Source organism: Rattus norvegicus, chromosome 1 (genome assembly GCF_036323735.1).
Source record: "Rattus norvegicus strain BN/NHsdMcwi chromosome 1, GRCr8, whole genome shotgun sequence".
Classification (NCBI taxonomy): domain Eukaryota; kingdom Metazoa; phylum Chordata; class Mammalia; order Rodentia; family Muridae; genus Rattus; species Rattus norvegicus.
In genome coordinates, this window is record NC_086019.1 from 85,789,687 (window position 1) to 85,816,632 (window position 26,946).

The 26,946-nt window shown below is 52.0% G+C and overlaps 1 protein-coding gene and 1 long non-coding RNA gene across 5 annotated transcripts in view; one reads left to right on the forward strand and one right to left on the reverse strand.

The window, feature by feature from the left end:
- Positions 1 to 406: 406 nt before the first annotated feature.
- Bicra (BRD4 interacting chromatin remodeling complex associated protein) overlaps positions 407 to 26,946 on the reverse strand; it is a 77,564-nt gene continuing 51,024 nt past the window's right edge. Inside the window, exons 3-15 of one of the 4 annotated variants that reach the window (XM_006228343.5) lie at positions 24,856 to 24,901; positions 24,706 to 24,748; positions 21,360 to 21,425; positions 16,142 to 18,103; positions 15,582 to 15,758; positions 8,052 to 8,681; positions 7,714 to 7,894; positions 7,375 to 7,484; positions 5,714 to 5,775; positions 4,604 to 4,752; positions 4,318 to 4,412; positions 4,031 to 4,133; positions 407 to 2,303 (exon numbers count right to left, since the gene is read on the reverse strand). In XM_006228343.5, coding sequence (XP_006228405.1) covers positions 1,192 to 2,303; positions 4,031 to 4,133; positions 4,318 to 4,412; positions 4,604 to 4,752; positions 5,714 to 5,775; positions 7,375 to 7,484; positions 7,714 to 7,894; positions 8,052 to 8,681; positions 15,582 to 15,758; positions 16,142 to 18,103; positions 21,360 to 21,425; positions 24,706 to 24,748; positions 24,856 to 24,896 — 4,731 coding nt within the window. In that variant the 5' untranslated portion in view covers positions 24,897 to 24,901 and the 3' untranslated portion in view covers positions 407 to 1,191. Of the gene's footprint in view, positions 2,304 to 4,030; positions 4,134 to 4,317; positions 4,413 to 4,603; positions 4,753 to 5,713; positions 5,776 to 7,374; positions 7,485 to 7,713; positions 7,895 to 8,051; positions 8,682 to 15,581; positions 15,759 to 16,141; positions 18,104 to 21,359; positions 21,426 to 24,705; positions 24,749 to 24,855; positions 24,902 to 26,946 lie in introns of those variants that run through there. The other 3 variants (NM_001106226.2, XM_006228344.5, XM_006228345.5) reach the window with 3 other exon arrangements.
- On the forward strand, positions 1,248 to 6,233 carry LOC103691043 (uncharacterized). Its single transcript, XR_001835677.3, has 4 exons — positions 1,248 to 1,384; positions 4,034 to 4,138; positions 4,246 to 4,366; positions 5,159 to 6,233. It is a non-coding gene; the product is annotated as an uncharacterized LOC103691043 (long non-coding RNA).

The following is a 26,946-nucleotide window of genomic DNA, read 5'->3' on the forward strand; positions in this document are numbered from 1 at the left end:
AGGCAAAGCTCACAGTACAAAATTGGGTATACTGAGAACTGACAGCACTGGTTTCAGAGACAGGAAATTCCAAATACCTTCTAATTAAAAAAACAAACAAAAACCCCTTACAATTGTGTGTGTGTGTGGGGGGGGGGCAAATGTGCTACTGCATGTATGTAGTGGTTGGAGAATAACTTGAGGGCATAGTTTCTTTCTAAGTCCTAGGGATCAGACTAGGGTCATGGAAAATGTTACCACATCTACTGATCCATCTCACCATCCCCACAGGGCTTAGAACATGGCCTAGGACCAGTGGACATTCACCCAACATATGACATTCCTCTCTATTGGCTTGGTTCCAACCCACCAACGCTATTCCCATAATAACACACCCAAAACCAACAGGGGCCGGAGGGGGCCTGAGTACAGTTTTAAAAAAAAGGATCAGCTTTTAATTTACAAGAGTTCTAGATGTACAGAATTCTCCCTTAAAAAATTGTTATACACAATAAATACAGTACAAAAAAAAATCTTTATCTTACAGTACTAGTTTTGTCTCCAAGATTTCAAAACGTGGCGTGGTGGGCTGGAGGCAAGAAGAATACAGGGAAGACTGCTTGGGAGAAGGAAGGAAGACCCCGTGTCTTGTTCCTCTGGAGGGATGGGGTTGGTGGGAATCGCTCTCTCTCTCGTGCGCGCACACACTCACACAGGATGACTCAGGCGAGTGCACGTTTGGATGGGATGCAGGTACTTTGGAACACTGGCTTGAGTCCCTGCTTCCTAATTTTCCAGGGACTGTGGGCAACAGGATGAGAGTCGAGCCTCTCTGAAGGTCTCTCCCAGCTCTCAGTGCCTTGGACAGTGATCCATGAAGCCAAACAGACAAGACCTTGTATTCAGATGTTACCAGTGCATCACCCTAGTAGCCCAGTCCTGGACAACACTCACGTATCCCCTGTCCTGGCTGTGCCAGGTGGACGTTGTACCTTATAGCCCACCTTCCCCTAGAAAACCCACACCCCATCCCAAATCTCTAGCCAACGTGGAAGCAGAAAGGTGGGGAGGCCTTTGTGACTCAAATAACTTAGGCAAGAATTGTCAGGGGAACTGGGTTAGTGCCCCTGGGAGGTGGAGGTTGGCTGTCAGGCTGCTCTCCTGGAAGTGGGGTTGGCGGCACCCGATAAGGGCTGCAGGAGCAGCCCAGTGTTATCTGTTCAACGTCCTGGCGCCGAGGCCACCATTGTGACTAGAGGGTGGGAAGGCGTCAGGCCTGTGCAGAGGAGCTGGGGATGTGGGGGTGCCAGGCGTGGGGCCCGTATGGGGGTATGGGCCTGCAGGTGTCCGGCCGGGGGCCTGCTGCAGGTTAAGGATGCTGTCGATGGCACTCTGCAAATGCTCAGTGAGTGTATCATCCTGCGGGCTGTCACTAGAGAAGCTGGCCTGGTCCACGTCCGGGGACTCAGACTTGCGTCGTTTGGTTGGGGGTAGCATGGGTGCTTCCCAACCAGATTCTGTGGGGCCTTGGCTAGTAGCAGAGGCTGGGGTCTCCGGGGGTGGTGGGCCGCCCTTCAGAACCCGCTGATACAATTCGTCCTCCACCGCTGCCAGCTCCCGGATCAGCCCACTGGTGGCTTCGTCTACCTTGGTGGGCAGTGGGGTGGGGCTGCCCGCACCCCGCGGCCGTCCCTGTGCACCCTCAGTGGCACTAGGATCGCCCATGTTTTCTCGGTAGGTCTTGCGCAGTGGTAGACGTGGGCAGGACGCAGGCACCGTGGGTTTGCGTACTATGGGTGGGGGATGGTCCAGAGTGCCATTCATCTGTGCCTGGGTGGCAGGTGGGAGTGGGGGAGGAGCTGGGTGTGGCGGAGGTTCAGCCCCTTTTGCAGGGGTTGGAGCAGGCAAGGGCTGGTGTACAGGATCCAATGCAGTGTTGTGCACCACCTTGCTGAGCCCCGCCTCCTGCTTGATCTTGAGTTTGAGGCCAATGCGGCTCCGGGCCTCATAGGTCTTAATGGGTGGCCGGCTACGGGAGGGCATGGGGCCGTCCTCATCTGCGTCCAGGGATGAGGCGACAGAGGATGAGGATGAGGATGAGGACGTTGATGACAAGGAGGATGATGCCCGGGCCCAGGTCACTGAGGGGGAGCCGCCAGCTCCGCCATGCCGGATCACTAGCTTGGTGGGCGGGTGAGGAGGGGGCTGGGCAGATGTTCCAGATGTGGAGGATGAAGAAGATGGGCCGTGGCTGGGGAGCCGGTGACCCTCGGAAGACACTGGGACAGGGAAGCCAAGGGAGCGGGAGGAAGACACATACTCATCTGAAGAGTTGGGACAAAGAAAACCCATGGGGTCATTAGTTAGCTAAGATGACGGAGATACTTATACACTGAACATCTTATCTTCTGGTCCAGGGTGAGTCTAGACCAGTGGTTCTCAACCTGTGACTTGCAATCCCTTTGGGGGTTGAACAACCCTTTCATAGGGGCTGTATGTCAAATATCATGCATATCAGATATTTACATTACAATACACAACTGTAGCAAAATTGGTTATAAAGTAACAACGAAAATAACTTTTATGGCTGGGGGTCAGGAACTGTATTAAAGGGTGGCTGCCTTAGGAAGGTCGAGAATCACTGATCTAGATCAAGCTGATCCTTGAGTCACCCACTCTACAGGCTCCCTTTATCAACAACCCCAAGCCCTCCCTAAAGCTTCACTGCCCAACAAGGTTACAAGTGTGTGAAATGAACAATAAGAATTTAAAGCAAAAAGTGCAATCCCCAGCAGGGTGTAGCAGCCTTTATCTGTCGCCAAGGCTTCTCGGGAGGTTGATGGGAAGAATCTAGAATACAAAAGCCAGCCTGGGCACTTGGACCCTGTCTCTAGAAAAATGAAGTTTAAAACAAAGCAGGATTAGAGTGTAGCTCAGTGGTAGAGCCCCTGCCTAGAATCCCCCAGTGAGGGGCTGGGGGCGTGGCTCAGTGGTAGAGCCCCTGCCTAGAATCCTCCAGTGAGGGGCTGGGGGCGTGGCTCAGTGGTAGAGCCCCTACCTAGGAAACCCACTGAGGGGCTGGGGGTGTGGCTCAGTGGTGGAGCCCCCGCCTAGAATCCCCCACTGAGGGGCTGGGGTGTGGCTCCACAGTTCAGTCATAGCCTGGCTTGAGTTTAAACACTAGCACCTCAAAAATAAGTGCTCGCAGGTTATTTCCTTGTTTTCTATGTGTAGGCATGCCTACAGCTCCTGGCAGTTGTTTATAGCTTTGACGTATTCCTAGATTACCTATCAGACTTGTGATCATAGAGTCCTGCCTAGAGTCACTAGGTACATTCAGAAGACACATCACCTTCCTGTGACAGAAAGCCTTAGAACATATCCTGAAGGACACAGAAAGATCACAAACTAATGTCCTGACTCCTGCGAGGCCAGGGCTGGGGGAGTGGGAAGCTCAACGTTGCTGGCATAGTTGTTATTGTTTAAAGAGAATAATGGTGCTTGGAGCTGAATGCAGAAGGCTTAAGGGGTCTTCTGGAAAAGGCAGGGGCTGGGGTGTGACTCCATGCTTTCCTTGAAGAAAGGGGAAGGCTTACAAGATGCTTAAAGAGCAAGAGGGAAGGCTCGTTCTTAAGAGTGGTAAAAGCAGGAGTTGGGGATTTAGCTCAGTGGTAGAGCGCTTGCCTAGCAAGCACAAGGCCCTGGGTTCGGTCCCCAGCTCCGAAAAAAAGAAAAGGAAAAAAAAAAAAAAAAAAAAAAGCAGAGAATGGGCACAGGGCCTTAGTCCCCCCCCCCCCCCCTCCGGGCTGAGACTGACAGGAAAGCCCTTTATTCTAAAAGGCTAAGGAAGCAGGAGGTGCTCTCGCGCCCCCTGGTGGCGAAGAAAGGTAAAGCCACTCAACAAAATCCTGTTTTTGTAGACCAGACTGGACTCAAACTCTCAAGGATTACTGTGCTTCTGCCTCCCCTGTGCACCACCACATCAGGCTGCCTGCTAGAAATCTCAGCACCAGGTAGGCAGGGGATGCCTCATCCTCCCCTCCCCTCTCACCAGGTTTCTCCTTGGCGAGCTGCTTATCCAAGGCAAGGGTGGTCTTCTCCTCCTGAATGAACATTCGGTCGATCATAACCATCTCTGCGGAAGGACTGACTCTCTGTGGTGGGTTGAAGTAAAGGACGTATGAAAAAGAAAATGGGGGAAGAGAGGATACTGGCAGGATGTGATCAGGCTCAGACCATCTGCCTCCTTTCCGTCTTCCCGCCCAGCTAAGAGACCGCACCACCCCGACAAGAACAGTTCACAGCAGGGGAGGGACCCCAGCAGCTTGAGACTCCTACCCTGGACTCTTCCAGAAGCAAAAGCCGATATTTATTGAGCATGGCCTGGGTACGTTTGAGCAGCTGCGTAGAGACAGTCTCAAATTCTTCATCCACTGGAGGAAGAAAAGCCACATGGGGGGTAGGGGAGGGGGGTATGAGTAGGTGACACAGGGAACTTGTGGCCAACTGCAGGCAAGCACGCAATGCTCAACCCATTCCACACTCTGTGGCCTGAATACTGAGGGCTGGTGGCTGAGCTAAGGGCACTTGAGGATATTGGGGGAGAGCAGTGGGGAAGCCTCACCTTTATGGTAGTCATTGGGGGAGGGGAGGGCGCCTTGGTAGACATGGTAGGGCAGGAGGCGATGGAGGGCGTCCTCAAAGGAGGGGAAAGCTGTCTTGTAATCAGGGTGCAGGACAGAACCCTGATGTTTGTGCAGATGCTCCAGGAAGCTGTGGGTGGGGTTAGACCACACATACAGAGCTGGGGGTGAGGGCCAGGGACACTGATCCTGGACCTCAGCCCAAGCTACACACTTAACACTGCAAAGGCGCCAATCTGGCTCCCTGCCTTCCATTTGTCTCATGGATTCCCCGGCTATGGACCAACAGTTAACAGAGGGGGAAAGAGAAGCCTGGGAAAGTAAGGGGACATCACTCCCGCTTAGAGGATCCAAAGGAGAAAGGGAGGAATTGGGAGTGAGGTGGGAACCTTAAGGTCCATGCTATTCTGCCTCCTGCCACCAGCGGGCAGGATCTCGCCACAGCCTCTGGCCTAGGAAAGTGTGTAGGGATAGGGGTTGCATAGGCGCGGGTTAGGTTAAGAGTTTACTCATTTTCTCCTTGTGGTTTTCTACAGAATCCCTACTACAGTAGGCTTGGTTTCCCTATCACACGACCACGTTTCCATCAGACAAGCCTAGAAGATCAGCCCTCTGGCACCATGGGGCAGATTTCCTGATATGTTTATTTGCTGTGATCTTGGAACCCACACAGTGAGTGCTTACAAACACTGTGGTGGGAGAAGAACAGGAGAACACCATTTATTTCTCCAAAACAGCTCAAAGGCCAGCCATCTTGCTACCTATTCAATGAACAGAGGCCTATAAAACGTCAAACTTGTGTGCACCTAACTCACAGGCCTGCCTGGACACGCCTGGAATCTATTCACACATTCACTTTCTTCCCCACCACACCTGACAAGAACTGTAGAATCAGTGACCCTGACATTGAACTGTAGAATCGGGGGGCCTGATGTCAACAGCCTGCAAGGTCCCCTCACTGACTTCACTTCTATCTTACCCTTGGCAGAAGGAAAACTGAGATCAAAGGGGAATCCACACACTGGTTGGAGCGGTGCTTTGAGGAGCGGTGGGAGTGGGGCAGATATGTTGGGGTAGGTAGCTGTACTCACCAGGCTTCTTTGCTGGGTTGCAGAAGGGGCTGTTTCTTCAGGCTACCCAACTTGCTGTCATACTGTGGAAGGAGGAAAGACCAGTGACAGTGTTGCTAGGAAGAAGCCTCCTCAGCCTTCTCAGCCTACATCCTCCCTCTAGCCAAGGACATAGATGGTAAAGGAAGCTGGCCCCAGCTACAGCGTCCCTGTCCATCAAGAGAAACCTGGTGGGAATGCCAGGTGTGATGTTATATGCCTGCACCCTGGTTAGCCTTAATTGTCAACCTCACATTGCCTCGAGCCACCCAAGGGAAGCCTTCACTGATGTCTGGCCTTTTGGGGATTATCTTGATTAATTGAGAGCCCAGCTTTTTGTGGATGGCACCATTCCTAGACAAGGTGGTCCTAAGCTTTGTAAGAAAGCTTACTGATCAAACCAGTGAGCAGCATTCCTCCATGGTCTCTGCTTCAGTTCCGGCCCTGGCCTCCCTCAGTGACAGACTGAATGTGTAAGCTAAATAAACCCTTTCCTTCCCTAGGCTTTTGTAGGTTACAATCTTTTGTTGTTGTTGAGACAGTGTTTCTCTGTTACAGCTTTGGCTGCCCTGGAACTCCACTCTGTAGAGTAGGTTGGCCTCAAACTCAGAGATCCACCTGCCTCTGCCTCTGAGTGCTGACTGGGATCAAAAGTGTGTGCTACACCATCTGGCTGGCTAGAGTCTTATTATCATAGCAACAGATAGCAAACAGGACAGCTGGCACTTGGGAAGCACAGGTAGGAGTTCAAGGACAGCCTCAGATACAAGACACCTTCACCACCAAGGACAGAAGAGGCAGATGGACAGCTATGAGTTCAGGTCAGCCTGGTTTACTTAGTGAATTCCAGGCCAGTTAGGGCTACCAGGATCCTGCCTCAAATAGAGAGGAAGGAAAGAAAGAAAATTTAAAAAATGAAGAAAAGGATAGAGGGAGTGAGGGAAGGAAGGACAGAGTACAAGAAAACAAATCTGCTTGGGATATGTGGCCTAGGCTGTGGGAAAAGGCTATTAGCAAGTAGGTACAAACCCTTGGGTCGCCCATTGGTGTAGGATAGGTCTCATCTGTTGGCCTTTGAATCTCATCATGATCAATATCCTTCCTTGTCTCCTCTCTCCCTCTGCTGAGTCTAGTGTTGATATCCTTAGTTTATGATACTGGTCTGTTCAAACTTTTTACTATGCCAAGGGTCAAATCCAGGGGTTTGTGCAAGTCATGCCCCTAGCCCCTCACTGGAGGATTCTAGACAGGAGCTCTACCACTGAGCCACGCCCCCAGCCCCTCACTGGGGGAGTCTAGGCAGGGGCTCTACCACTGACCCATGGCCCCAACCCCTCACTGGGGGATTCTAGGCAGGGGCTCTACCACTGAGCCACGCCCCCAGCCCCTCACTGGGGGATTCTAGGCAGGGGCTCTACCACTGAGCCACGCCCCCAGCCCCTCACTGGGGATTCTGGGCAGGGGCGCTACAGTCCTACCCCCCATTTAAAGTGCTGTATTGGCGGTTCACCTGTGACCCTACAGAGATCCACACACCTCTGCCCCTGGCTAGCTCTTATCACCATCTTAGCCGCCCTTGCCCAGTGTCCTATCTTCACCTCTCTCCTGCCAGCTCACTCTTCAATCTCTAGATGCGTACTTACCTGCATCGCTGGGGACTTCCCTGGCCCAGACACAGTAGCTTTGGCCACACTCAGGGTTGGAAGGTTGCTGGCAAAAGCTTTGTTTTCGGCAGGAAGTAGAGGAGGGAGACCTGGGGTGGGGTGAGGAAAGGAGAGGGCCAAGGAGTCACTGACATGAAGGACTTTCCACTGTGAGCCCCCTTCCCATCCCGCAGCTCTCCCACCAGTGCCTCATTCCTGAGACCTGGGCAGTCCACCCTCCTTCCTCTACCTGTTGGTACCAGGAGGGTGGGGTGACACCCTGGGCTCTGGTACACAGTTCTACCCAACCCCTTTGCCTAGGCAGGCTCCTCACCCTACCTGTGGTGGCCATAGGTGTGGAGGCTGGGGCATGGCTAGAGGCAGCAGGAGTCCCAGGTGGTGCCTGTCCACTGACTAGCACAGAGGCAGTAGGACTGGTGAGGGTCCCCAGGGTGGTGGATGTCTGTGGGGTGGTGGGAGTACCCCCAGCCTTATTCTGGAGAATAATCCCAGATGGCACCTGAGGAAGGGTAGGTAGTTGAGGGGTGGGACATGGGATCACAGTGGGGTGGCCAGATGCACTAGGGAAAGGTGTGGACACATAGTACGCAAGGCAGGGAAAAGCAAGGGGCCAGCTTTGGGAAGTGGGGGAGTTAGGCGTCCCTGCTGACGGTTACCTGGTGGAATCGTTCCAGAAGTGCTTTTGGCTGGGGCAGCGCTGGGAAGGGGGCAGTTACCATCTGGAAGGTCCGAGGTGGTGGAGGAGGGGGTGCCGTGGGCTCAGGGACCAAATGGAGGGCTGGTGGTGGAGTGGGGGACTTATGGGGTCCCTGGCCTGGTGGGAACTGGAAGTCAGGGGGTGTGGGGACTGGCAACCTGGTAGAAGGCTCAGAGGAGGAGGCCACAGCGGAAGGGGTGGAGGCAGGAGGGAGGTGGGAGGCTGGGGGCAATGGGCCCTCAGGAGGCTGGGATGGGGGTCGCAGAGGGGGCTGGGGTGGGCCTGGGGCTGTGGGGGCTGGGGTGCTGGCTGGTGGTGGGGCACCCAATTGATTCTGGATGACAAAGATGCCAGGTAGAGTTGGGGGACCCTGGGGTGGAGGGCAAGGGTGCAGGGTGGGCTCGGAGGGTGGGCAGGTCAGGCTCTGGGGCTGGGATGGAGGGCGTGAGTGGGGTCTCGAGGGTGGGCGGGAAGGGGGCCTGGCAGGGTGTGGGGAGGGCATGTGGGGACTGTCTCCCAGGGGGGCCTGGTGAGGTAGTGATGGGGAGGAGGCAGGGCCAGGGGCTTTCAGTGGAGCAGCTGCTGGGATCTGTGTAGAAGAGGGAGGCAGAGGCAGAGTCAGGCTCATATTAGCCTTGGCTTCCATTTTCCCACGACACTGTAACCCAAGCCACCCTTCACCCAGACTTCAATATCCCACCCAAAAGCTCCATTCTCTGCCTGTCCCAGTCCTGCCCGTGGCAGGACCCCACTGCGACTGCTCATCTTTCCTAGCTCACGTCACCTGGCCACCCTTGCACCCTTTCTTCCCCACACCTCTGTCCCCAAACACCTTCCACCTTGGTCTTCCCTCTGATCTTCCCTGCAAGGTCCCATGCACACCCCGCCCAGCAGATGAAGGCAAGCCCTGCAGGGTATGCGGGTTGGCGGCAACAGAGGAAGCGGTGGCAGGGACATTGGGAGTGGGGGCACCACAAGCTGCTGAGCAGGAGGCAAGAGGAGCACAGCACAGGGAGGAGCCTGCATAACATCACACAGACACCACTCAGGACATGTGGCTGCTGGCCAGTGTGGGGGGCTTCGTGACACAGGAGCAAGGACAAAGGGCAATAGGAATGGCCAACCATGGGGAATGGGGGTGTGGGTGGATGTTCTGGGCACTGCACTTGGGACCTGGGCCCTTTTGCCTGTTTCAGTGTGCCCATGGCCTCAGCTGCGTGTGTGTGTGTGTGTGTGTGTGTGTGTGTGTGTGTGTGTGTGTGTGTGTGTGTATTGTACTTCCAGATGGTGCCTGAGCCATCAGCCATACTACCCACCGTCCTCTTTCCTATGCCGGCCTCGGCCATAGTCTGACCCCTTGAAACTGTCTTCAAGTCATGACTTTGGCAGGCACTGTGCAACCAGTGAGTGCCAGCTGTGTACCCAAGACTGGGCCAGCATCTGGACAGTGACCTACAGCACGGGCCAGGCCACCAGCACTGGCTAATGGGATGTCTCACAGCATGGCTTGCTCTCACCTACTTCACAGGTAAGTGGGTAGGACTGACAGCTGCTGAGGGAGAGGGAGTCCATCGCCAAGGAGAGGCACAGCTTAGACTGAAAGTCCTCTTATGGCTCCAGCCCTGCTCACAGCCTCATAAAACTACCCACTGATGGGAAGCTCCGTGTGTAAGATCCAGGATCAAGGGTTAGCAAGATGGCTCAGCAGCTAAAGACCGGCTGCCAAGTCTGATGCCCCGAGTTTGATCCCCAGAACCCATATGGTGGGAAGAGAGAACCAACTCCCACAAGCTGTCCTCAAACCTCCACATTTCACATGCCAGGCACATGGGCACACACAAGGACCCAAGACCAGAGAGCCTGAGAACTCCCACTCTATGCCAGTAGCTCGCGACCTTCCTAATGCTGTGACTCTAATACAGTTCCTCATGTTGTCCTGATCCCCAGCCATAACGTTATCTTGTTGCTACTTCATAATTGTAATTCTGCTACGGTTACAATGTAACTATCTGAGATGCAGAATAGCTGAGATGACCCCTGTGAAAGGGTCAGGCCACCCCAAGGGGTCACAACCCACAGGTTGAGAACCACTGTTCTACACCAAGAGGCAATCTGCAGCTTAAGCTTTCCTGCCTTGACCTGTGCATGGAGTCAGTCACCAGAGCATCTGACCTCTATCTAAGTCTGGGACACTTTGAGCAACCCTTCCAAGCTCAGCACCAATTAACTTCTGGCAATGAAGAGGTACAACGCACCTATTACAAAGTAGAGCAAGCAACCAGTCTCTCCCCCTCCCTACAGCGCTGCCAGCTCCGAGCAGAGAACACATCAACAGCTCTGGGCTTGCCAACAGGACAAAGGGACTGTTCCCTAACAATCCTGCACACCGCAACAATTCAGGGGAATGTCAAAGCTTTACTTCCTGGGAATGTGCTTCAGTTGGTAGCTGGTCAGTCTACTATGCACAAAGACTTGGGTTAGATCCCCACTACTACATTAGCCTAGCACATGGTTCAAGGGTGCAGTAGATCCCAGCACTTGGGAGCTTCGGGCAGGAGGATCAAGAGTTCAAGGTCACCCCCAGCTAAACAAAAGAAACTTTTAGTTATTGTTTCTCTGGGATTACGCAATACAAAAAAACTGGAAGGGACATAGGGACAGGGCAGGGCAAGGCAGACATGTCCTAATGTCCTTTAAAATTTTACATTGTTGCAGGTCTGTATGTCTAGCCCACAGAGGCCAGAAGAGGGCGCTGGATCCCTTGGAATATTTTTTGATACTGGGATATTTTTTGATTAGTTTATTCAATCTTCCCACAAATGATACAATATTTGTTTCACCTTTTTTAACCTTTCTTTTTCTGTTTTTGTTTTTGTTTTTTTTTCAAGGCAGGGTTTCTCTACATAGCTCTGGTTGTCCCAGAACTCACTCTAGATCAGGATGGTCTTGAACTCACAGAATCCACCTGCTTCTGCCTCCTGAGTGCTGGAGTTAAAAGTGTGTACCACCGCTGCCCGGCTTTTTTTTTTTTTTTTTTTGTTACAAGTGCTTGCCACTCATCCAGAGGACTCAAGCTTGGCTCAACACCCAAACCGGCAATTCACAACCACCTGTAAGTGCAGCTCCCGGGTACCTGACATCTCTGATATCCTTAGGCAAACCCAACCACGGACACAAACCCACACAGGCATCAGCTTAAAGCGACAGAATCATTTATAAAAAGAGAAAACAGATGGTAACTCAGTGGAAGAGTGTGTGCTTAGAATGTACATGGCCCTGGGTCTGTACCTAGCACTGGAGAAGAAAACAGGGTTAGAGACAATGAAGAGGAATAGCAAGGCCAACCTGGGCTGTGGAGTGAGTTTACAGTTAGCCTAGGCAAATTTGAGATACTGTCTCAAAATAAAGAGTAAAAGAGGCTGGAGAGATGGCTCAGAAGAGCACTGTGTGCTCCTCCTGAGGACCCAGCTTCAGGTCCCAGCAGCCACATGGAGGCTCACAACCCTTCTTTACTCCAGTTTCAGGGGATTGGACCGCATCTTCTGACTCCCCTGGGCACCAGGTTATTTATGTGGTAAATGGAGACATAGATGTGGGCAAACACCTATCCATAGAAAGTAGATAAATCTCGAAAGGATGAAAGGAAGGAAGACAGACAGCCTCACCCTTGCTCACAGGGACATCCACTGTGGCCTTATTTACAAATGGAAAAACCACAGTATAACCTGGTGTAAAAGCAAATTGGTGTTCTGGTGCCCAAGAAAACTTAGTTCTTTTCATTATCCCACATGACTTTCCAGAGAATGACCACATGGGGGCGTAAAAGAGCTACATAAAACAGGACTTTGGCGGAGTAGGTGTTTAAACTGGTTTCTGAATGCAGTCGAAAGCCCACAGACCCAAGTTCAAACCTTGGAATCTACAGGCGTGAAAAGAGAACAGACGCTAACCTTCGCAGTCTCTCTAAAGGTTCTCTAATTATGTATACGCAAAATAAATGTGAGAATAGGTTTAAAACATATCAAGTGCTGTATAGAACTGAATCAGGTAGCAGTCCCGTGTACACAGTAAATCTGATAGCTTTGCTAACAGTACAATGTGGGTTTTTTGTTTGCTTGTTTTTGAGCTGGGTCTCATTTTGGCCTCCGAAGCGCTTCAATTCTAGATGTATAACACTACATCTGGCTGATCCAATAGGTAAAGAGAAAATTTCCCCCAGAGCTGTATACTGCACTAAAATCCTAGGATTAAATTTTAAAATCTTATGGGGCAGGAGGTAACATGTGCAACCTAGTTTAAAAGGATGCAAGTAGGCAAAACAAACAAACAAACCAGAATTTGTACTAAAAAAAGGCAAACATTAAAGGAAGACAGAAAGGCAGAGGCAGACAGATCAACAAATCCAAGGTCAGCCTGGTCCACAGATCAAGTTTCCGGACAGCCAGGGCTACACAGGGAGACGCTGTATGGCCTGGGGAGAAGATGGATAGTGGCTGGTGAGGGGCTCAGTGTTTAAGAGCACTGCCTGCTCTTCCAGAGGACTACGGTTTGATTCTTAGCACCCACAACAGTTCACACTTGTATGTGGTCACCAGGGATACAAGTGGTGGACATACATACATGCAGGCAAAACCACCCATACACATTAAAAATAAGTCCAGTAGAAAACACTCACCGCCAGATTCTAAAACACCCTCATCCTTGCCACCTATCCATATTTAACCCCCACCTCAGGACTAGTTTCTGTGACCAGGAACTCCCCAGAAATGAACATATGTCACTTCCGAGACTGACATAAGCAGGCTTCAACTCCCACCCAGAGCTGGTTCTCACTACTCATGTGCTGGGGGGAAGCCAACCACAGCTTGCTGTGACCTGTCCCTTCAGACGCCCACACAGGCTGAGCTGGGAGACAGGTTTACCAGCCTCAACAAGCCTTTACATGACTGCAGCCCTGCCTGACACCTTTCTTATTTCTTGATTTGAGAAAAGAGTCTCATGTAGCCCAGGCTGGCCTGGAGCTCACTATACAGATCAGGCTGGTCTTGAACTCATAACTCTGCCTGCCTCTGCCTTCTAGGTGCTGGGATTCAAGGCTTGAGCCTTGACTGCTAAGTCTCATGTCCTGTAGGCTAAACTGGAACGTACTCTATAAGGCCAGGATAACCTTGAACCTGAGTCTTCCTGCCTTTGACTCCCAAGGGGCAGGCAGGCTTGCAGGTGTGAGCCACTACAATTATTTGCCTCGCTTCTTTTCATTAAGAGCTATCTCAGTGTTGGTCAAGCCTGATGTAACACAGCATACAAAAAACTAGCAAGTAAGCTGAGCGGTGGTGACGCACTCCTTTAATCCTAGCTCTCAGGAGGCATGGGCAGGTGGATCTCTGTTTGAGGCTAGCCTGGTCTACAGAGTAAGTTCCAGGACAGCCAAGACTACACAGAGAAAGCCTGTCTCAAGGGAGGGGAAAAAAAGCCCTTTAGACAGGTGAGTTTGTGCACATGTCCTAGCCCCATAAAGTAGCTGCTATCATTATCATCCTTACCTGAGTGGTAAGGAAACTGATGCAAAGAGAAATAAGCAAGTTGTACAGGGACAGAAGTGCTGGCAGATGCTAGAGCGTTCCTCTCAACGCCCCACAATTCCCTCGGACCAAGGCTTGTCAACTACATGCATTGCCAGTTAGGGGCATTCACAGGTTGTGGCCAGCAGGATTGAGCTGGAGAGCTGGCTCGGTGGTTAAGACCACTGCGGCTTGCCCAGAGGATCCAGGTTCTGTTCCGAGCACCTGTCATCAGGTGGGTCACAACTGTAATGCCAGCTCCAGGGGTCCAGTCCCTCAGACCTGAGGGCACACAACCACAGCAGACACAAGCAAACTCCTTTTCTTTTTTTTCCTTTTTTTCGGAGCTGGGGACCGAACCCAGGGCCTTGCGCTTGCTAGGCAAGCGCTCTACCACTGAGCTAAATCCCCAACCCCACAAGCAAACTCCTAATATGTGTGGAGTTTCACACATCAGCTCATCTGTCCAACCTAAGCCCTCTTCCCCACTCTCAATCTAAATGGAAGAAAAGCATTGTTCAAGTTTACGTGACAGGCAACCTGTATGTAAAACCACGGCTGTCCAAGGGCCAAACCCACACTGACTTTGCCATCCATACCCTTGCCAATATATGATCTGAAGACTCACTTCCCTCACATCCAGATAGTGTCCACAAATCAACAAGAACCCATGTTGGAAAATGGCAAAGGACAGCAACAGTTTCCCAGAACAAATCACTCTCAAACGTATACAAACTTGCCTCATTTCAGTGACAACAAAAAGAAACACAAAAAATCAATATGAGGCGCTTCTTTTTTTTTTTTTTTTTTTAACAACCGCCACACTGGCCACCTCGATACACTAGTGAGGCTGGAAGACAGGTGCATGCTACGCTGCTGGCAAAGCCAAACAACAGTCCACAGAGGGCAGCTTGGAGACAGCATTACAATAGAAGGCCAAAAAATTCAGTTTAAAGAACTTATTCTAGATTATGTGTGGTAGAATACAGACTTGTGGGCCCAGCAACTTGAGACACTGAGGCAGAAGGACCACAGATTAAAGACTTCCCCGGTCAACTCAACAAGTTGACTCTCAAAATAAAAATGTTCAAAAGGCTTGTGATAGATCTTAGTACTAGGAGCTTGCCTAGAGTCTACCAATAAGGGGAATCCCCTGCCTAGACTCCCCCGGTGAGGGGCTGGGGCGTGGCTCAGTGGCAGGATGCCTACTTTGCATGCACAGAACTCAGTTCAAACCCCAGACCACAAAATAATTCATGTTGCAAAATGTCACACAATGCTGTTACCTGTGGCCTCGTTCATAACAAGACCAGGAATGACTTTAGAAGCCTTGTTGATGGACAAGGACTGGCAAAAAAAAAAAAAAAAAAAAAAAACCAAACCAAACCAAACCAACCCAACCCAACCCATACCTGCACAATGGTCTGCTACACAGTCATGTGGAAGAATAAAAAGCAGCCACTGAGGTCATGTTTAAACAACAGACACAAGGTGTGAGCTTCACCACAGCACTCCACTGCATCTTATAAAACTGGAAGGCAGAGCATTCATGTGTGGTCATGCTCACACTCACATTGAAAAGGAAACACAAGAGCCCTGTTCAGGAGCAGCAGAGGATTTCAGTATGGTTCTTCTGGTTGTTGTAGAGACTGGGTCTCATGTAGCCCACCAGGCTGGCCTCAAACTCCCTATGTAGCCCAGGATGGCCCTGATCTTATTGCACCACCCCCCTCGTGACTTAATGTACTTGTCTAGAGCTGGACTCTCCCAGGGCTGGCCCTGGTCTTGGATGTGCACTGTGGCCAGGGGACATTGAGGGAATATGAGGGTGAAGAACAAAGGACAGCGTGTCTCCCAAGGCAGCAAGACAGAGGCAGGTAGGGCAGAGCGAGCAGGGAGCTGAGGCCAGGCTGCCAGGATGCATCTACCTGGGGAGCTGGAGCTGGGGAAGCCCGGTTGTCGGGGGTCTGAGCGCCAAGGCCAGCTCCTTTGGTGACGGGCGTGGCCAGGGCTGGGTCTTGGGCAGGAGGCGGGGCGCTGACTATGACGGAGGCAGGCACCGAGAGGTGGGGACCCTCTGTAGAGAGGGGCTGCTGGCTCCTCTCCTGCAAGGGGCCACCCACACAGGGTCAGATGGCCCCCAGAGGCCACGGGCTCCCATCTGAGTCTGCCACCCCCACTCCATCTCATGGCGAACAGTTGACAAGAGGTGCAGGGCAGGCAGACCCTAGAACCTTTGTCTGCCCACCCTCTAGTGTTCCGTCTGTCTGCCTATCCATCATTCCACCCACCAGTCACCATCCCATCTATATCTTACACACACCCTCACTGAGATGCTCTCCCTGGTCTGTGAGATCACCAGGTATGCCCCTCCCAGCCTGTCAGTTGGCCTACCAGTCTGCCCTACCTTGTGGGCATCCCCAAGAGCCCCCACTAGCCGCCTCAGCTGCCGCTCAACCTCATTCCCTCCCTCAATACTCCCCCATACCTGGGGCAGGAACATCTGGAGGGAATCCTGAGTGAGGATGGCCGTTGTGGCCGCAGGGGGCGCCTGCCCCAGGACTATCTTCTCTGGGCTGGATGCCAGGCCTGGACTGGCCTGAGGAGGGGTGGCCTGAGGCTGGGTGGCCGCCTGTGGAGTAGGGGCCTGTGGAGGCTGCTGTGCCGGTGACTGTTGGAGACCCATAGGCAGTGGTGTGGTGACAGCAGGGGGTACCTGGGTGGCAGGTTGAACGGCCAGAACAGGTGTGGCTTCCCCAGTGGTGGCAGCTGGGGTTGAGGGCTGCACTAGCCCATCAGGTGTGTTAAGCATGGCCACAGCACTGGGAGGCAGGGTGACACCCTGGAGGACGGTGGTGGCTGTGGGGCCAGTGGGAGCTGGCTGGCTCTGAGTGGGCAGGCTGCCAGTGGCCAGCGACACAGGCATCTGGAAGAGGGCAGGCTGGCCCACCTGGATGGGAGCTGCAGAGAGGATGTGCGCAGCGCTGTGTGCCCCAGAGTGGGGTGCCAGCACTGGGCCCAGACTTAGTGGGCCTGCCAGGTTCTGGTTGGTGAGGATTGGGTTGGCAATGAGCTGTCCACCTGCATGTGGTGCTGCGGCTGTGAGGATCTGGCCTCCCACGTTGGCAGGCAGGGCAGAAAGTGACTGGGGTAGTTGTACAGCCGAGGTGCCTGGCAGCAAGAACTGGTTCTGGCCAGGCAGCATGTGCTGGGCTGGGATCACGATGCTACTGCCTTGATTGAGGAGGTGGACGCTCATGGGTTTGCTGAGGGCCCCGGGTGGCTGTGGCGGGGCTGTCCCCGTGGTGGTGACTGGTGGCTGCTTGAATACATTCGCCTGCAAAGCCGGTGCTGGGAAGCTAGACAGCACCACGTTCTGACCAGCTTTGCCTGCGGCCATAAAAGTCAGGTTCTGGGGGGCCTTAGGCTGCTGGGGCAAGGTGCCTGGCTCACCCTGGATGGTAAGGGTGGCTCCCGTGGGGGTGAAGGGCTTGGGGGTCAGCTGGTAGAGTTTGGGGGGCAGTACCCCTGCAGGCTTGGGCTGGATGGGCGTAGGGGTTCTGTGTAAAATCACATTGGGTGCTTGTACCAGTGGTGACGTGCCAAGGCCCGGGGCCACCGCCAGCGGCTGTCCCGAGGGTGCCCCACTGGCTGCTGCAGTGGCAGACCCTGTCCCGGCAAAGACTGAGTTCCCGTTGAGTGTGGTGGTCACTGCGGCTGGAAGATTTTTCTGGATGACTAGGCCGGCTCCCTGGGGGGACACGCCGGCAGATGCCAGTGTCACTGGCTCTGAAGGACCAGCTGCGGAGGCCAGGTAGCCACTGACAGGCACCTGCTTTGCCAAGAGCTGGGAGGTGGGTGGATTGAGAGCCATGACGGGCTGGCCCACCACTTGAATAGGTGCCAGACCCAAAGTGGCTGCTGTAGCGCCCCCAGGACTGCCATTGGGAAGGCCCTGGAGGCCTTGAATGGGCTGAAGGGTCACATTGCCCAGGCCCACGGGCTGTAGGAAGGGCTGGACGCTCAGGGCCTTGTTGACCACATCCTGGGGTGGCACCAAGGCCTGGTGGGTAAGTACAGTGGGCGGGGCTTGCAGCCCCAGCAGATCTGCGCTGCCTGGGAAGAGAGCCTGGGGCCCTGCGGTCACTGCAGCAGCTCCTGCAGCTCCAGTAGCACCTGCCCCGCCGTCAGCGGGCTGTAGGGTGGGCAGCTGGAAGGGGCCCAGGTCCAGTTCAGCCTCAGCCTCCAGGGTCTGCTCTGTGATGTTGGCCTCCTGAAGACTCTGCTGAAGAATGTCACAGGGCTGGTCTGGGCCCCCGCCGCCCCCTCCACCTCCTCCTGCTGCAGGGGAGCCCAGGATATCATCTTCTAGGAAGTCCAGGTCCACGCTGGGGGCAGGTTGGCTGGGCTCAGGGTTCAGGTGGTTGCCGGCAGCTTCCTGCACATGGAGCTGGAGGCAGTCAAGAGAAGAAGGCAGTGCTGAGGTCAACAGAGGTTTCTGTCAAGACCACCACAAGAACTTTCCATCTAAAAGTGACCAGGCACAGACCAAACCCTGGCTCAGTTGCAGGCTTCACTGTGCAACCTGCCGCTTGCTTAACCTGACCTCGGTTTCCCCATCTGCACCTATAAGCAGCAGGTGCTAGGAACCCGGCAATGACCGTGAGGAGAGTGCTCAGCGGGTAAAAGCACTGACGGCCTGAGTTCTATCCCAGGTCCCAGTGTGGAAAGAGGGAACTCTTGACATCTTAGAACTGTCCTTATGCCTCTACACGCGAGCCATGGCATGTGTGTGTCCCAACTCACACACACATACACACCATGTTAATAAGCAAAAGGTTTTCTTCTTTTCTTTTTTTAAGTAAAGAGCCTCATTATGTAACCTGGCTGACCTGCAGCTTACTATATAGACCAGAGTAATCTTGAACTCATGGAGATCTGCCCGCAGTTTTTAAAGTCAACTGGACCATGGCTCAGCAGATACAGGCAATTGCACGCAAACTCGACAACCTGAGATCCCCAGAGCCCAGAAGGAGGTAGGAGAAACCTGACTCGGGGAGCTGTTCTCTGACCTCCACACCTACGTTGTGGTAAACTCGAGTGTACAAGCACGTGCGCATGCACACACACACACAGGCACGCACAACATAGGTAAAATGAGCAAACAAACAAATAAATAAAACTACAGCTACAGAGACCCACGGTACTCATTTGTGGTTCGGATACCCCTCACTTCTAATCTTCTTTTCTGGAAGGGGGAGGTTGAGACAAGGTTTCTCTACTTCATCCTGACTATCTTTGAACTTGCTATATACATCACGCTGACCTTAAACTCCTAGATCTCTCCCTCGGTATGGTGGGATTAAAGGTATGTACTATTAGAATGGGCTCTGAATCTCTTCTTTTGAGATAAGGCCTCATGTAGTCTAGGCTGGTCTCGAGCAGATTACATAGCTCAGGATGACCTTGGGTTTGTCCAGATTAGAAAGAACTAACCTAGTGTAGCCTAGGCTGACCTTGAACTTGCTCTATAGCTAAGGATAGCTAACATTTTTGGGGGGTGGATGGTGGTAGTGGATTTGTTTGTTTTTCAGGAATGAGTTTCTTTTTTTTTTTTTTTTTTTTGGTTCTTTTTTTTTGGAGCCGGGGACCGAACCCAGGGCCTTGCGCCAGGAATGAGTTTCTTTATGTAGCCTTGGCTGTTCTGAAATTTGCTCTGTAGAACCAGGCCTTGAACTCACATCCGCCTCCTGAGTGCTGATACTAAAGGTATACAGCACACCACCAAGCTGACTTGTTTTTAATATATATTTTATGTGTATATGTGTGCCTCTGTGTATTTAGGCACAACATATATGTGCCTGGCATCTATGAAGGTCAGAAGAAAGTCAGACTCTCTAGAACTGGAATTACAGACAGTTGTGAGCTACCATGTGGGTGCTGGGAACCAAACCTTATTCTTCTGCCAGAGCAGCCATTGTTGTTAACACTGAGACATCTCCCCAGACCCTATGGATGACTCTGAACTCTTGATCCCCCTGCTTCCACCTTCCAAGTGCTGGGATCATAGGCAAGCACCACTATACCTGATTTTGGGTCTTTTTCTTTCTTTAAATAAGAGCAAACTTTCTTAGGAGTTCCAGGTACTACACTGCAGAATGAATGACCCAGCCCTCCAGCCCCATATGGCTGCCACAGGAAGGCAAGTATGTGACACAAAACTTGTCTGACTCCCAAGTTGGATATGAAGCAGGAGGCTGGGGGAAAGATAGACGCAGCACAGCAACTGCTGTTGGGGGGCACCCTGGAGCCATCCTCAGTGGGGTTCAATGCTTCCTCAATGTGACCACCATCAGTGACAAACACAGCTCGGCAGGCATATGGTGCAGAGAGCCATAGGCAGGAAATAGGCTTAGGGCACGTCAACCCCTCAGATTCAGACTAGTGAGTCTAGTGCTTAGGCACCTGCCCAGAGAGCACGAACTTGGGTTCTTTTCCCAGCATGGGCTGGTGGTGCATGGCTGTAATCCCAACATGTGATGGTAGAGGCAGGAGGATTAGAAGTTAAAGACAATCCCTCAGCTACCTATTGTGTTTCTGGATGTTCTGGATCCCAAGAGACCTTATCTCAGAAAACCAAAATACAGAAGCTTCAATAAAGGTCTTGAAAAAAACAAGACAGAGCGGCCACTGCTGTAACTGGGTCTATAAAATCCAGTTTGTTTTTCTAAAACCTAATCATTATGATAAAGGTTATTTGGAATATGGTTGATTCATAAAGCAACACGTTAAAAGATGGCAGTTACGATGACAGGGACCAGGGAAAGAAATGAGGGCAGGAGCAGCAGGGTAGGAAGGGAGAAAAAGGAAAGAGGGAGCTGGGAGATGAACAGTAGGGAAAGGACTTGCCTCATAAGTCTGACCATCCCCAGAACCCACCCAAAAAACTGCCAAGTGCAGCTAGAGACATGGCTCAGCAGTTACGAGCACTAGCTGGAGCTGGAGAGATGGCTCAGAGCTTGACTGCTCTTCCAGAGGTCCTGAGTTCAATTCCCAGCAACCACATGGTGGCTCACAGCCATCTGTAATGAGATCTGATGCCCTCTTCTAGTCTGCAGGTGTACACGCAGACAGAACACCGTATATAAAATAAATAAACCTCTAAAATACAAACAGTAAGTATGCACAGACATACATGCAGGCAAAACATTAACGTAATAGGCGTAAGATAAGTTTTAAAAAGTGGAGGATCCAGTAAACCCTGTGGTAGGAAGGCAGATACAGGAAAGACTTGAGGGACTGGCTAGCTACCCTGCTGTGGCAAGCTCCAGGGCAGTAGAGACCCTTATGAAACAAGTGATGATACCCAAGGCTGGCCCCTGGCCTCCACATGTACAAACATGCATGCACGTATGTGCAAACCTCCCATGCAGAGAGAGAAGCAATTGAGCGTCTGGCATAGTCAAGCACAGAGTATATGCTCAGTGCTCTCTGTAGCCACCAGGGAAGAGCCCTTCCCCCAGGGTCACATAGTATCTACCAAAAGCACTAGAGCCAGCCAGCCTCTGCCCCTCTCTATGGCCAGGATAGTGGGACAGCTTGGTTCCTGAACCCCCACCCAGGGTATGCTCAGGCTTGCCCTCCAGCCTCTGCACCTCCTTCTGCTCCAGTAGTATATAGGCAATGACCAATAGCCAGCCACTTACCCCAGGACCTTCATAGAAGGCACTTTGGGCCTCCACAGGGGCATCCAGGAGGTCATCACTGTCCAGCTGCAATGAGAACCACCCCCCAACCCAAGGTCAAACATAAACAGGGCAGGTCCAGACTCTAGAGCAGAAATCAGTTTGGGGTTGAGACAAGAGAAGAGGGGTATGGGAGGAAACATAGTAGCATCTGTCCCAAGAACAGGGCTGGACACAGGGTTTCCACCCAGGGCACTTCCTGTCAATGTCAAGTCCCCTGCCTGGCTTCTAAGACTCCACCCCTTGACGTGCCTGCCTTGAACTTGGGACTTTGGCCTCTTGGTCTGCACCCAAGCTGTGCTCCTGCCTGGAAACCATAGCCCTCTTGGTAGCACATCCTTGAGGGCGTTGTGGCAATGACGCACCTGCTCATGACACCTGCCCTGCACTTCTTTCCCTTCTCCCCAGCGTAATATGTAGTGGTGTGTTTGCTTTTTAGGGGACAGGAACTGCTGAGTCCTGGGGAATGTTGACACCTGAATTGAGCCTAACATAGATGACAGAGATCTACCTGCCTCCTCCAGAGTGCAGGAGGGATTTAAGGCATGCACCACCATGCCTGGCCTCCCTCCACCATATATACTGCACTCAGAGCTACCACCTCATTGTACTCTAGAGAGCTCAGCACTTGATGCCTCTCCTCGAAGAGGCATGGCTCACTTATCCCATTAGAGTGTACACCGGAGTTAGTGGCTCCTTCCTCCTTCAAGGCAGATACTTGTAGTCCAAGCTAGCCTCAAACATGCTAGCCATTAGAGGGGGAGGTAAACTCCTGGTCTCCTGAGTGCTGGGACTGCATGCCCCACCATGCCTCATTTTATGTGGTGCTGGGGACGGAACCGAAGAGCTCTTACTTAGCAGTTCCCAAGTATCCGTGTGACTCATGAAACTAGGTCATAAAAGGTACTGTGGCTTCCTCCTGGCTCTCTATCATAGGGTGCTTGTGACAAGGGAAATCAGCTACCATATCCTGAGTACATTTAAACAGTGAGAGAGGGGCCCACGGGAAAGGTACCTGGGCCTCCTGGCAGTGGCCACAAGAAGGGAGGTTAGAGTAAATATATAGTTGACTCTAGACCAGCACATAGAACGGTGGTTCTCAACCCTTCTGATGCTTCGACCCTTTAATACAGTTCAAGTTGTGATGACCGGCAACTATAAAATTATTCTGTTGCTACTTCATAATTGTAATTTTTCTACTGTTATGAACCACAATGTATTTTCTGATGGTCTTAACTGACTCCTGTTTAAAGGTCATTTAACCCCCAAAGGGGTCACAACCCACAGGTTGAGAACCATTGCCTTAGATGCTTGTAGCTCCTGTAATATACAGACTGCTGTGACCTCAGGGGAAGTCCCTGAGGCAGGACCACCCAGCTGACTCTTGACCCAGATTCCCAACAAGGCAAAAGTCTAACAACTAGGCACTAAGTCACCATGTGGGGGTAATCTCTCATACCACTGTAGAATACAAAGAGTTCCACACTGGTCCTCCAGACAGCCACATTTTCCAAGATTTCCTGGGACACAAATCAAATCTGGGTCCCCGAGAACTGCTGTCAGGTTCAGAATAAATCAATCAGTCATGTGTGATGGTGGGAAGGCAGGGCGGGCAGGTGGATCTCTGTGAGTTTAAGGCCAACCTGACCTACCTAGTAAGTTCTAGGTTAGCCAGGACTACAAAGAGAGAACCTGCCTCACAATAAAGAAATATACAAACAAATAAAAACAAAATCACCTAACCACGTCTAAAGCACTCCGTGCTGTCTCATAATAGTTCTGAATTTAGCCTCTCTCTCAATGTTACCCCTGCTAGATAGAGCACTGTGGTCATCTTTAATGCTGCCACCCCAGAGTGACCTCCTCTGACCACACCAGCTAAACGAGATCTTTCCTTTATTTTCTTTAAGACATAAATATATATCTTATATTTGGTGCTATCAGAGGCCAGAGGAGGGTTGGATCCCCTGGAACTGGGTCCTCTATAGAATCAGCCAGCACTCTGTTCTCTAAGACTGGGTTTCTCTGTGTAGCTTTGGCTGTCCTGAAACCCACTCTGTAGACCAGGCTGGCCTCAAACTCACAGATCACCTGGCTCTGACCCCTGAGTGTTGGGATTAAAGACGTGCCACCACCACCTGGCCTACAGCCAACATTCTTTACTGCTTCAGCCATCTCTCCAGCTTTAGGCTTTATCTCTCTCTCTCTCTCTCTCTCTCTCTCTCTCTCTCTCTGTCTCCTCTCTGTCTCTCTCTGTCTCTGTCTCTGTCTCTGTCTCTCTCTCTCTCTCTCTCTCTGTATGTGTTTGTGTACACACCTGCTATACACATGTGTATGCAGGTGCACATAGGAAGGAAGGAAGGCAGAGGAAGACAGTGTCTTGTCTTGGGGGTGAGAGAGACAAAATTAGATTGAGGTAGTTTAAGACCCAGCTGCCCCTTCACAGCGTGGCCCCTGGAGGTAATGGACGTAGGGGGTCACAGCACTGTTTCTGGAGTGCACAGAGCGAGACGGAGGGATATAAGGATCAGGTACCCTCCCACACAGAAGTCCTGACCAGGGATGGGGCAGCATTCTGACCCTCCTTCATCATGCCCAACACCCCTCACACCTTCACCACTCTGCCCCATTACCCTCAGACACAGCCCTGTCAACTCAACTGGGAGCTAAGAGAGGGGTCAGCAAGCTCCAGTGATCCTCCTGTCTCTACCCTCTCCCCAGAGAAACGAGGTTACAGTGCACATGACCATGCCGAGCTTCTGACATGCATGCTGGGGATTTGAACTCAGGTCTCCATGCTTACGCATGCTCTCCATACAGCGATCTCTCTAGCGCCTCTCATTATTTCTTTCTAGCCATTTTCTGTATGACTTTTAAAGAAAACCTTAACTAGTGAATAGTAAATGACATTCATTCATTCGTTTGTTTATAGGCAGGGGCTTCCTATGTATCGCTGACCGTCCTGGAGCTCACTCTGTAGATAACTCACAGAGATCTGCCTGCCTTTGCCTCTTGGGTGCTGGGATTAATAGTCTACACTTGGCCTTTTATTTATTTGTTTTTAATCTAGTATGATATTTTAAGAAAATGTATATATTCAATACAGCATCATTTCCAAGTTAAAAATGTGCTGAGATCTTTTTGCTGCGGCCCCCTCTCCCACTCATCCCCCCTTTTAAATGGCTGGCTTAGTTCGTTAACCAGGAAGATGACAGAGCAAGGAGACGAGACTTAGGGGACCTGCACCTCCCTTCGGATCCTCCAGCCCCATGACCAAAGAAGGCCCCTCCATGCCTTTGGCACTTACCTTTTCGGATCCATGCAAGAAGTCATTGAGGGCCTGAGGGTCACTGCAAGAGAGAGGGAAAAGAGACCTTAAGGAGCTAGGCTGAGGAGTAGAGGGAAGGGAGGGGTGTGGGAGACGGGCGTGGGTGGGTGGGGGGAGCCCGTTACTCACCAAATCACGTCTAGTAAGCATCTCCCATCCTCATCATCCATTTCCACTAGATGGGGTGGGGGTGGGAAGAGGGTGGGGGAGACACAATTAGATTGAGGCAGTCTATAGCCCAGCTGCCCCTTCACGGGGTGGTGGAGGTAGTGTGGGGGGTGTCTGACCAACTGTCTCTGAAGTACACAGAGCTAGGTGGAGGGGTACAAGAACCACCTCCCAGGTACCCTCCCACACAGAAGTCCTGACCAGGGACGGGGTAGCATTCTTACCCTCTGTCCTCCTGCCCAACACCCCCCACGTCTGACAGTGATGATGAAGGGGGTATCAACTGAAATGAAAAGGTCTCTTACACTAAGTGCTGCAGAGAAGTCTAACTGAATAAACTATGGCACCCCCACTTTAAGGGTGAGGAGTTGGAGGCACCAACTTCCAGCGAGTGGGCTGTACATGCCCGAGTCCTAGGGAACACATGCGCTCCGGCCTCCAGGGTGCCATTCTACTTTGCGTTATACAGTCTAGTTCAGAGTCAAAACCCAAACTCGCTGGGTGTTAAGATGGCCTGCACCTTTGATCCCAGCACTTGGAGGATGTCTGTGAGTTCAAGATCAGCCAGGCCTGCATGGTGAAACCCCGTCTCAAAAACAAAATAACCTGAACTGTTCTCTCAGGGTCTGTAGCTCACACCAGACTCCCACCAGGCAGGCTTCCGCTTGAGTTCGCCAGCCATGCCCCTGAGCCTAAGCATGTCACGGCTCACTGTCCTGTTCTGACTACAGTCTGTGGCCCGTCGGGTGTGGTGGGGGCCTGTCCTGAGTATCAGTGGGATAGAGCAAGAGAGGGAGGGTGGAATGAGAGAGTAAGAGAAAGGGTCACCACACTCCTGGGTGAATCCTGAAGACCTACGCAGTGTGGGTCTCAGGCAAAGAAAGGTGACAGGCATGATGTATGGCGGAGGGGACTGAGGCAGCAGGAGCAGGGAGGGTCACAAGGCTGGACCAGAGAGGTGACAGTGTGGGGTTGGCCTCCACAGCTGAATGATGAGGATGCGGACGGCTAACGTTTGTCTGGAGCTGTCTGGCGCTCTCCACTGGCTAGCATTATCAGAGCCCATGACAAAGGTTAGCGTGGTCAGCCCCCGGGAAGGGGAAGAGGCTGCTTTTTACCCCTGCACCCCAAAAGGAACGGATGCTGTCTGCATTTTCCCATCTGCCTCCCACCATACAGAATTTCTGCCTGCCAATCAGCCACCCAGTCCCTCAGAGCATCTAACCACATCCTCTCAGCCCTAAAACATTCCTCCAAAGGGCCCTTCACATTCCACACTGTCCACCTTTTTTGAGACAGGGTCTCTCACTGGCCTGGAGCTCACCAATTAGGCTAGGTTAACCAGCGAGCTAACCCTAGGTATCTCATGGCCTCCACCTCCCCAGTGCTGGGATATCATGCCCTGCTCTTTATATGGGTTCTGGGAATCCAATTCATATTCTCACTCACAATCACTTTACCAACTGAGCTATCTCCTCAGTGCCCACCTGACATTCTAAGCCTCTGTCCTCCTCTCTCCCCTCTCCATCCTTCCAAATATCCGTCCTCCTATCCAACTCTCCTAGTTACAGATCCATTTGATCATCTAAGTGCCTCTCCGTTTCCACTCTTTTTAAATGCCTATGCACTCACTTTAGAAATGTCCAGGCAAACATACCCATTCATCTTTCCCTTCTTCCAGTGCCTCAATCCACTGGCCTCATGTTGGTCTTTCTCTTACAATACTGATACTGGATACAATGAGGACCACAGTTCTCCTTTACCAACTGAAATAGCTTCCTGGCCTTTCCTTTCTTTTTTTTTTTTTGGTTCTTTTTTTTTTTTTTTTTTTTTTCGGAGCTGGGGACCGAACCCAGGGCCTTGCGCTTCCTAGGTAAGAGCTCTACCACTGAGCTAAATCCCCAGCCCGGCCTTTCCTTTCTTTGTCATTACTGTGGTTGCTGCAGGCCTCCTAGGTGCTCTGTAACTGAGCCACGCCCCCAGCCCCTCACTGGGCGATTCTAGGCAGGGGCTCTACCACTGAGCCACGCCCCCAGCCCCTCACTGGGCGAT